Source organism: Geospiza fortis, unplaced genomic scaffold (genome assembly GCF_000277835.1).
Source record: "Geospiza fortis unplaced genomic scaffold, GeoFor_1.0 scaffold131, whole genome shotgun sequence".
In the NCBI taxonomy this organism is placed as follows: Eukaryota; Metazoa; Chordata; class Aves; order Passeriformes; family Thraupidae; genus Geospiza; species Geospiza fortis.
The window spans coordinates 2,832,736-2,844,373 of NW_005054391.1; the positions used below are offsets into that span (position 1 = coordinate 2,832,736).

At 44.0% G+C, this 11,638-nt stretch overlaps 1 protein-coding gene across 1 annotated transcript in view; it reads right to left on the reverse strand.

Moving 5' to 3' along the window:
* Positions 1-9,652, reverse strand: part of CD47 (CD47 molecule) — a 31,807-nt gene extending 22,155 nt beyond the window's left edge. Inside the window, exons 1-2 of the mRNA XM_031060806.1 lie at positions 9,542-9,652; positions 9,345-9,453 (exon numbers count right to left, since the gene is read on the reverse strand). Of these exons, the coding sequence (XP_030916666.1) occupies positions 9,345-9,453; positions 9,542-9,652 (220 nt within the window). The remainder of the gene's footprint in view (positions 1-9,344; positions 9,454-9,541) is intronic.
* Positions 9,653-11,638: the final 1,986 nt, after the last annotated feature.

The window sequence follows — 11,638 nt, forward strand, 5'->3', positions numbered from 1 at the left end:
CCCGCCACTCGCCCCGTTACTCCGCAGCAGCCCGCGGGAGTTGAGCTTCGATAAGACTTGGTTTTGGTGGTGTTTCGTGTCTTTTTAAAGTTATTAGCAAGACATATATCCCATGCCCGCCTGAGCTCCGGAGGCGCCGCGGTGTTGTGGATCGCGTTTCCCCGCACGCACAGCCTGGCGTTCGGGGCCGCGTAAAATGGCTGCCAGGGGAAGATGCCGGCTCCAATAAAAGGGGAAGCATTGACAGGGTGACTCCTCCACCGCTTTGTTGATTACGAAACATCTTGATTTTTTTGAAGGGCCAAAACCCCGTTGGGGTGGGCAGGGCCGCGGCCCGGTGAGGTGGGGAGGGGACGGAGGGAGCGCTTTCGTTTGCCCCGTCCCTTCCCCTTGGTCAGCTGACGCCGGGGACTGAGGGCATCCTCCTTATCGCTAAAAGCCTGTGGAAGACCAGCATTGCCAGGGGTACATTTGCTCCTGGTTGTAGTCATGGTTGTAGTCATATGCACTAAGTGCAAGTGAAACACAAAGTGTTCAAAAACACTGAAGAACTTGTAAGTGATCAGTTGTTGCACTTAATTTAAAAGGGAGGATAAATGCTCCTTTTTCCTATGTTTGCAATAATACATACATTTGACTGTTTCAGCAAATGTTTCAACGGGATATTTTTTTTCCAGGAGTAGCTCTTCTTAGAACTTTTAATGTAGAGGTACCTTAAAATTTTGAATCTATGCATACTTTGTTCTCAAACATACGTGTTGGTGAGGCATTAAAAAAGGAACAGATACATATTTGGGGAACACACCTTTATGTATATTTATAGATATGTTTATATTTACAATGCTGTTACAAGTCCCAAAGTTCAACAGAGGATGAAAGCCAGGGCAGAATCAAAATTCTGTGAGAAACTGGTTTCCATAGGTTTTATGTCTCATGCAGATTTACTACATTTATGGGTTTTTGCAACATTTATATTGGCTTTATATTGAGTGGGTCTACTCCACAAACACACCCCTGCTTCCTGAGTCTCTATTCCCTTAAATTCTCCCCCGGCAAATTAATCACTCCCTAAGTGATTAATGGGTACCAATGCCTTGGCTGCCACATTTGTTTCCTCCAGATATTCATAAAGCACTCAGACATCCTCCGGCATTCAAGTTTAGTAAAAAGCCTTGAGCTGTGGGAGCCATCTGACTTGAGAAATGATGGAGGGGGCTGGCACAAAGCTGCTGATCCTGCTCCTGCCAGACTGACTCAGATGATGTTCTCTGGAGGCCAGAAGAGACGAGCTGGAGGAGGGGGTAGCAGGGAAGACATGTCTGCGTCAGCCATAGCTCATATCTGTATTTGCCCTGCGTGCCAGCACGTTGATAGCCACAGGCACCAGGGTCCCCTTTGTGGGGAGCTGCGCAGCATTTTCTGTAAGAAAAGCAGGGATGCTCTCCTGCTGCAAAGAGAAGGCTGCAGCTGCAGCACGCACTTGTCCCTGTTGCTAAGGTAACACATATCACACCCACACTGGCCTAGAAGCAAAACAGCGCACATGGGAAATTTTGGAGGGCCAGGAGCCTTGCGTGGGAGAGCACTGCTCTCTCAGGTGCTGCGGCCTCCTGTACTACTGAGCCAAGTCTCACAAATCCCTTAAAGATAACTCTTTGCACGCAGTTTCCCTGATTGTGTTAGAGGTTGCTATGCCATCCAGCTAGGTGTGCACCTGAAATACTTTGTCTTGTAATGCTCTGCCTTCTGCTGCCGAGAAATGTCTGCAATGCCTCTGCTTGCTGATGGTTTTGGGCAGCAGGACTGTGCAGAACAAGACAGTTCAGATGCCCACTGAAACAAAGGTTGAGCAGCTCTGCTTTCTGTTCTGAACCAGGAACACAGAGCAACGCCTGCTGTAATACGAGAGCTGCATGCTTTTAACCACTTCCTAACATCACTCTTGTTTTGCACAGCAGTACATGGTGTAGAAGCTCACAGAGAAACACATCTCAGCAGCTGTGAAAAGCACAGTTGCTGTCGCAACGCTGTGTTTAAATCCAAGTGCTCTAAAAGTGAGAGGTCATATATTTTGAAAACTGTCTGAGTCTCTCATTTATGACTTTCAAGGCACACTTCTGGTCTTTAAATTAGGCAACTTATTTTATTACCACTACTAGGCACGGATCTGCCATTTTATACTGGTTTACAGCTCTTTAGAATGCCATTGATCACTCTCTGGGGTCAGCAAGCTGTGACAGGCACGAGTCACATACAAAAGCCAATGTACAGGAGGCAGTGGCTGCTGTGGCTGGCAGGAAGCTGCTGAAGAGTGACATAAAAGCCTGAGTGCCTAAAGCAAAGGGTGTCAGTAGCTGTGATTTGTCAAACCGACGGTGAGGGCTGTCTCCCTTGGCAAGAAATGCAGTGGCCAGGCCTCCATGTGTGTTCCCGGACTCACTCACCACAGGTACTCTACCCTAACACAGAAACCACCCACACCAGAGCTCACAAGGCAGAAACATGATGGGTAATACCTTGTTCTCTCTCAGGCTCCACACAGGAGCCACAGAGCAGCCTTTTATCCCTTTCCTTTCTGATCTGGAAACCTAAGCGTGCCGAGGTTAAATGAACTGACTAAAGTTGCATAATTAGCCAGTGGCAGAGCTGAGAATAGACACCATCTCCATTTTTTCAGGCCTAACATCTAACTCTCAGGCCCTTCTTCGGGGCATAGGCAGGCTAGCAAAACTGTATATTACAGTTGTATAGAATATGACATTTTTAGAACAGGCTCAACTTTGAGCTTACTATGGTTCTGAAAAAAAAAAAACAAACCAAAACCAAACCCAACAAAAACACAGGAAAAAAAATCTTTTTACAAGTGCTCCTGCCTGGATAAGAAGGTAAAAATGGAATTCAAGTGACATTTATAAATATTAATGGACTTCTAAGCACTAGCACATTAAATAAGTTCCCAAGGGCCAAAGCCTGAATTAACTTTGAGTAATACTTGCTAAAGACTTAGGCAAAAATAAAGCAATGCTGTGAAGAAATGTTAACCTTTCACAGATGTTTGGTAGGGCTAAAATGCAGTCATTTGTCCTTCGTTTAAAAACAAACTGTTTTAGGGAAACAGTGCTTCTTTCACGCTCCCAACCCTCCCTTTCTTTGCTTACTGTCTTTCTACTCTTGTGTATTTGAATGCATTTTTTTGCAATTTCCTTTCTTCAGCTGCTGCTATAGCTGCTGGGATTCATCAGGCAACTTAGTGACATTAGTGACTTAGTGGGGGATGTGGGAGACAAGAAATCCTGTTCACTCTTGCTCAACAGAAAGCACTCTGGGAAAGGTTCAGCTAACAGCGAGATAAGGGGGGCAAAACTCCAGCCTGTGAAACTCTCCTGCCATGAGGGCTTCTGAAAGCAGATTTGTGTTCCAGGTCACTGAACTCCCACTGCAGGCTGCAGCTTAGACAGCCGGGCAGACAACCTGGGGGTTACCTGCAGCTGTCCTCCACTTACATAAGATCTGGAGAACTGGATCAGGTTATTGACAAGCCAAGAGGAATTACATGTCACAGTAGCTAGGCAGTGAAGATGGTGATCTGCTTTCATCTTAGGCATTTTGCTCCTTCCAAGAACATCCTGTAATGGTGAAGCAGTATGTCATTCCAGGGAAAGGTTCAGCTAAGTTACTTGGTTCTCAAGGGTTCTAGAAACCTCTCATTTCACACCAGATTCACTCAGAGAGAGGGTCAATTCTTCTATTCTTCAATTTAAGGAGAAATGTTCACAGCTTTGAAGCTTTTTAAAGACATGACTTCCATGCAGTGCGAGTCAGAGTCCCTTTTGATGTCAGAGAGAATTAGGTTCTACCTGTCCTCAAATATCTGGCTCAGTCACCTAAATGCATTTACAAAGCTGGCCTTAGCAGCTTTCATTAGTGGCTGGCAAGTCTCTGAGCACAGAGAACACTCTGTCCTCCACACTAGTGAGTCTTTGTTAGCAGTGCACCCATTATGTTCAATTAGTCTCAGCATGGAGCATATGCTGACCGTGCCTTGCACTTTGCCTGTCTGTCCTGCCTGGGGGCACCTAGCAGCCCAGCCCAGCCCAGCCACCACCCAGGTTCTGCAGACTACAAATGCAGGCCCAGGGCAACACAGTGCCACTGCCTGCATCAACACAACAAGATCCCTGCATCACAGCCAACAGAAAAAAAGGCTGTGCCTGCTTCTGCTCAGCACCGCAGCCACAGCCACAGTGATGTCCCCTATGAAATCACACCCATGGACAAGAATGGTTCATTTTGTGAGATGTCTGCAGAGACACCCATGCCCACTGACTCTCCAGTGCTGCAGACTGGCTGGCTGGCTGCCTTCAGCCAGGATGGGCTGAAGATCAGCTGAGGCCTCCTAGACTTCCTTGACATGGCACACTCTCAGTGTGGTCTTGTGCTTTGTCCTCTCCCTCTTCCTCAGCCCCAACCCAGTCTACTGCTGTCTTTCACAAAATCCATAGAAATATCATGAAGATGTCTGCCTCTGGCAGTTTTTTTCTTTGGAAATAATTATGATTGGCTGCGGCGGTTAAAAACTTATCGGTGTAGACAGATGACAGACAGTGCAATCACATAAGCTTCCGTCTGAGAAAATCAAGCTAAAACCCATTTATCATCCTGGATGGAAACAAAAGGTCTTCCTTTGAAGAGCCAGGCTGTGAAAATACAAAGAGAAGACTGTTATGCCCATGGATTAAATCTGTGGTAGGTAACCAAGCACAAGCAGTCCATTTGCAGCATGATGATACAGTAGTAATAATAACATCACTGCTTTCATCTGAGGAATAGACAGGGACATATCACCCCCCTCAGAGGCAGTAACTGAGATCCCAAGAGGATAATTAAGCCACAAGGACCTGAAGAGTGACTGCACCACAAACATAGAAAAATGTAAGCATATTCACCTAGTGTCTATAAGGACTACTTGCATGGGGATCCACTGCTGGACATGGATCACTTATTCCTGGAGTAAGTCATTAACTGCCCTCTCCCAGAAAACAGAAGAGTTTTGATTCCTAGGTATATCTCCAAAGCTCAATCTCCTGGAACCACCTTTCCTGTGGCAGTTCACATGCCATCCCCAGGAGGAGTCTGTGCCATCTTCACTAAGCTTCTTAGAGGAGCCCAGGCAAGGACTGTGCGGCTCTTAGAATCACAGAATGATTTGGGTTGGAAGGGACCTTAAAGATCATCTAGTTCCAATTCCCATCACACCCCTGCCACATGCAAGGACAGCTTCTACTTGACCATGTTGCTCAAAATCCCATTCAACCTGGCCTTCAACAGTTCCAGGGATAGCACATCCACAGCTTCTCTGGGCAGTCTGTTGCACTGTCTCACCACCCTCACAGCTGATAATTTCTTTCTAACATCTAATGTAAATCCCTCTTTCAGTTTAAAGCCATTCCTCCTTGTCCTATCAGTACTTGCCCTTGTCAATAGTCCCTCTCCAGCTCTCTTGCAAGTCCCTTTAGGTACTGGGAGGCTGCTCTAACAGCTCCCTGGAACCTTCTTTTCTCTAGACTGGACAACCCCAACATTTTCAGCCTTTTCCCCCCTCTGTCTTGTTTCAGCAGCTCTCAGTCTCCAACTGGGCAGGAGCCACCCTACACAGTCTTATTTTTTCAGTAGTTATTTTTTGCAAATTTTAACATCTGGCATCTCTTTGGCCTGAACAGTTTCTAATGGCATGCAGGTTGGCATTCATTGATTTTATTCTTAATGCATCCAAATTCAGGTTGGGTGCAATTGTGGAGGCAAGTGGGAGGGCTTCTTTTGGTGCTAATTTGAAACAGTTAAACAATTCATAAGAATTCCTGAGATGTTTTTAAGCAAATGAAATTTGGGTGAGGAGAATGGTTGTCTTGTGGAAGTTGCTGACTACCCAGTACATATGAACAGATGATAGCCTCAAATTCCATGAGGCATGCTTGGATCTATTGGTATTTGCAGAGACACAAAGGAAAATATTGTTAGCATGTAACCAGTTGTTGTATGGGAGAGGGATGAGAAGGGAATAGAGAGGAGGGAGGATGGGAGAGATAAGGATACAGAAATACCAGAAACAGAATGGTATAAAATGTTTTTTCTAGGTTTAGTTCTCAGGATTACAGACAGTCCACCAATAAATTCACTAATTGACATATCTTACGTGGAGCCACATTAATGTCACAACTATGTCACTTGGCCAAGTGTTTGATTTCACAGACAAACTCTTCTGCCTTTGGATGACATTGTGGATAGTTTCTACATTTTTTTAAAATAGTCTTCTTGGCTTCCAACAGCTTTGCCTGGTTAAATTTCCCCTTCTAGCTAAAAAAAGAAATTAGACTGATCTCTTTTGGCAGCTGTGAAATGGTTGCATATTGTGTATGTTTTCTTGATAAGCTTGCATGAAATGGAATTGGTTTTCTTTTGATGGGTACACCCCTTTCAGCACAATGTCCCCGCAAGATTAGCAAGTGTTTAATTTTTTTAGAGACTTTTTATGTACACATAATGTCATGTATGCTACTTCTATAGAGTATTATGAGTAGCACATGAAGGTGTTTGAACAGGGAGACTGACTGAGGAATGTTTCCCCAGTGACAGTGCAACATAATTTGTGATGATGTGTAGTTTGCTAGCCACAAAGCTTCAGTCGATGGCAAGAACTCTATGACATCTGGGCCAAATTCAGGTGCTGTAGAATTTATGAACTGTCTGTACTGGGTCTGCCCTAAAAGCAGTTTGGCCCCATGTTCTGTAATGACAGTGCCCAGATGTGGGTGCCTGGGGACAAGGACAAACATGCAATAGTCCTTACTTTCTTGGGTCCTCAGTGTCCAGTCTATTTTAGCTCAGACTCCCTGAGCTCCTGTTTTCTGCATGTATTACAGCCCACAATGGAGAGAGAGAGGAGATGCAACTTGTACTGAAGACAACAGATACTACACTGAAAAGCATTGTGGATGAATGTGATTGTTCTGACTTCTTGTATGGTTATGTGCATGAGCCTCAGCCTACCCTGTGCTTTGATGCAATGCTATTATTAAGAATAAAATCAATGAATGACAAAGGAGATGTTCCAAGACAACAGGGAAAAGACCAAAATGAGTATAAAAGGGTAATAATATTACATATGATCTTTATTATTATAATAGTATGAGATAAAGTGGCTGGAATTATTATTATAATAGTATGAGATAAAGTGGCTGGCATTCTGACATTCTTTTCCCCAATATTTAATTTAACCATGAAGGTCTTTCGAAATTATATTCATGAGAGTCCAGGGAGGAGTGACCAGCAAGGAATCTATTCTGTCTTGAAAGTAAAAGTTTTTGCGAGGATCATTTAATAGTTTCTCTGACAAAATCTCTCAAGAATAAATTCAAATAAAAGAAAAATGAATTACTGGGATAATTAGCAGAGTATTTTAGTTTTAGTTATTATGTACTGTTTGCCTGCCTGCATGGTGAAACTTTTCAGTACTGGTAGGACCCAATAATGGCTAATGGAGAATCACAGACTGGCACTGCAGGTGGCAGCTAGACCACCAGTGCAAGCTGGTTGTGAAGCTGGTTGTGCATTCCCAACAGAAAATTCCCCAATGCCTTCCTTGCCTCTCTTTCCCATTCTTTGTCTTCTCCAGGGGCTGCTGAGCTGACTGCATAGGGTGGGGGGCAGAGAGGGCTCATACCAGATTAGTTTTCAGCCTGATCTGTGAGTTCTTTGGGCTCATCACACTGCTGTGCATTGGCAACTCGTGCAGAGAAGTGATAGAAACGTGCAGATGAGGAAACAAAACGGGCAGCTGAACACACCAACAGCAGCTTGTTGTTAATTCAGCTTATCCCAGCAAGAAAGCTGGAGTCTCAGGCCATGTTTGCTTTTCCCCACTGTAACTGTCCAGCAGAGTGCTCCATCTCTGGACAGGCTTCATCAACACCTGCCTGAGTGGCTCTAAAGAGCTGGGGCTGCTGAGGCTTTCAAAGGCAGAGCACAAGGCACTGCCATCTCCAGCCTGGTGATCCCTGTGGGGCCAGGAGTCTTCCCAGGCAGACTGACCCTGGCCCAGGCCCAGGACACACAGACATATGGTTGGTCTGTGGCTCTGGGGCAGGATGCCAGGGACAGGCAGCACTCCAACTGAACCCTAGCTGGAACTCTCCTATTGGTTTGTACAGTATTTTGGCCTCCTCATGTGGACATTTTTCCACCTGAATTTAGCTATCCATGAGTATTTTCAACCAACTTGTCATCACAAGTCTTCAATTTGGAGTAGGGACAAAGAAGAAACAAGGATGAAATTAATTTTCTGAGTTACAGGAAGCAACTTTAAATTTAGCTTACGGCTCTCCTCAAAGAGCAGGTCTCCAACAGATGCTTTTTTCAACTAAGTTTTGTTTAACTATGACTGTCTTTAAACCTGCCTGAAGTGATAATTGTGGGTTCTCCCTTTGACACCAAATTTGAACTTGCAAACAAGAATAAAAAGGGAGGTGTTCCAACAGGAACTCCACTGGAGGTACCACTGGTCAACTGACAAAAACTGTAAAACAGCTTTAGTTTTGTTTGAAATTTCCCTATGACTTGTGAAAATTATACCAAGCATGCAACATTAAATAGTTAAGTCCTGTTTATATATCAATTAGCAGGAGTTCAATGCAGCTCATCTCCATAAAGAAAAAAAAAAAGCAAGAGGGAAAACAGCGCCCTGGAAAGGGTTACTTAAAGAATTTTTCCTCCTCCTCCTCAAGGAGGAGCCTTGTAACCAAACAGGCTTGTAGCTGTTATGGGTAGGGCCTTGCTTGTACTACTGCAAGAGTTTACACAGCGTTTAACTGTTTCATTGTGGCTGCAGCAAAAAATGCAGTATCTCCCTGCAGAACAGTGGGAACTGCTCCAGCTATTCAGAGACCAGAACTGGAAGAACTGCTAACAAAGGAGGTTTATGTGGAAACCAGCACTATTCCCACATACTCAGCTCACTGGTTTCTGTCTTCCTCCTCCTCCCCCCTTCCTCTTCTTCCGTTTAGAATTTCCTTTGCTTGTGTATCTGTTTCTGAAGTGGCTTAGACTCTTGTCCTCACCTAACCTTTTAACTCTGCCGTTTTTTCTCCTCTCCTTATTTAATTTCTTCTTGTGGCTTTTGGAGACCAAAGGTAGCTGTGGTAAACAGGTTTGTTTGTTTGTTTGTGGTGTTTGTGTGTGTGCACAGGCTCATGGGAATGTCCCATGACTTGTGTTAGTTTACGTTAAGGCTGTAGAGAACTTCCATTTCTTATCAGTCTGTCCTCCTCACCCTCAATACCTCTTTTTACCTCCTTCAATGTGCTGTACCTTTTTCTTATTGTATGGTTTTCTCTCACTTTTCACTCTCACAGCAAATATGCTCATTCCAGTGCTATCTTTTTCCTTGTTGGCTTTTCTCTGCAAATCAGAAATTCCTTCAGCCCTTCTGCATGACAGAGACATACTCCTCCACCTACTGATGACTCTTCCCATGTTGCAGCCTTACCATTTCCTTTTTGGGGTTGTTTTTCTGCATAGGCATGTCCAACTGTTTCTTTGTGTTCCTCAGCTTTTGTCTTCCAAGTCTGTAATTCATGGGAATGGTCACTTCTACCATGTCCTTAACTCTGCCTTTCTTCCCTCTACATGCTGGTAGTGTTGCGGATACCTGTAGAGTCTCAGTTCCATTTTCAGCTGTCTCTAAGGCAGAGGGTGTACTGTCTGCAAGTCAGGCTGGCCACTGAAAGCAAGCGTCTTCTTTGCCTGAAACAACTTTTTGTAGAAGTCCAGAGTCACTTCCTTCTGATAAAGTGGTATGTATGCCTGGGAATATGATTTCTGGGTAAGAGCAAGGTGAGGCTCAGTGATATAACTGCCCCAGCTGGTCACGTGCTAGGAACCACAAGCAGCAGGAAAGCTTAGATGCTGTTGTTTCCTGCATGTCCTGATAAGTGTAATGCAAAACAGTCACTCAAAATAGCAACCGTCACTTGAAAAATATGACTCATTTTGACACTTTTGGATGTTTTAACTGTATACCATTTGTAGGGCTCTAATGACTCAGTGTGAAGATTTGCCTGAACAGCTTGTGAAAGTCAGGTCAGTGCTAGAATTAGTCTGAGTCCACAGCAGCTCTTCTAGACCCTCAGTGAAAGGGGCCCCTGAGCACTGACAGCTGTATTCCAACACAGGGTGAAAAGCACCAGGAAGAGACTTTCAGTACTAACCTGACCAGCCACTGAAAACAGATGCCTTTTTGTCTGGCTTTTGTTTTGAAATGGCCAGTAAGAGCAGATCAGCACTGGCACCATTGTCTGTAATAAATGTGTCTTCACATGCAGTGGAAGACTGTGGTGTGTTGTAAACAATCACAGCACTGAGTAAAGCATAATTGATCACACAAGTGCCACAAAGGATACATTTGCCAAAGCATGGTTTAAAGATTGGGATCTGTATAATAGAGCTGGCACACTTAAGACATGGTGAAAAGGAGCTATCGAGCTATCAGCATTTTCTGGGATGAAATATAGGATTGATTGTCATAAAAAGACTTAATAACTCTTTACTATTATTGCATTTTCTTCATCACAGTAAAGCTTTATCTGCTGCTTGTCAGAAGGTCCCTCACACTTATGAACTGGTATTTTGTATTCAGAGTCTCTAAAAAATAAATTACATGCTTCATCTCAAATGCAGACTTAGTTACTGTTGAGCACTGAAAGATCTTGCTGTATGGTGTGGGTCTTGCTCATTGCTATATTCTCCAAGCTTTATGTTGGGATCCCTCTGCTAAAATTAGGGATGGCAAATTCAGGTGTTTAGAGACAAAGTATGTTGGCACAGCATAAAAATCTGGGTGCTGCAGGAAATATTACAGCTTTCTACAAGATACATTGTCTGGCCATATCTTTTTCCGTTTCTTCTTTTCTTCCACCACTGAACAGAACAACTTTTTCTCACAAATGAAAGCTTTGCTCCTCCTACCTTATGCTGGTAAAGATCAAGTTAAACTGCTTTGAAACTCTGGGTATCAACTCTGGGTATCAACTCTTTGTGGTGCAGATAAAAAGGAAGCTTTTTTCCAGATGCAGATGGTTTTGAAAGGTGCAACATAAAAATGTCTGTCCACCAGACAGAGATAAATGATCCAGCCTAAATTCTGAGGCTTCAGGCATAAAAGTTATTGCATATATAAAAGAGAGAGGTGGTGAAGATCTGAAAAAACACAGGTGAGGTAGGAAAGCCTATCCTTACTCAGAATGTTTAGCCTGACCCCAAAAACTAGTCAAGAGATCAATATAAGAATACTTGTATTTGTGAGCAGCCTCTGTGTCTTATTTTCTGCTGTTTGTTTGATTCATTCTAGGCACAAAAGTTATCACTTGGCTTCTTCACCACTTCCTTCTCCCCCTGATTAGAGCAATCAGTGGGACACTGAGTTTTGGTTAGCTGCTTTTAGCAGAAGGGTGACAAGCACCATCGTGTTCACCTTCCCTCTGAATGTAGCTGTACTAGCAAATTTAGTCTGTCCAGCCTTGTGCAGTCTCTTATAGGAGACAAGCATCCTAGAGGCCACAGTTTCTCTAACAGGAAGTGGGACCAG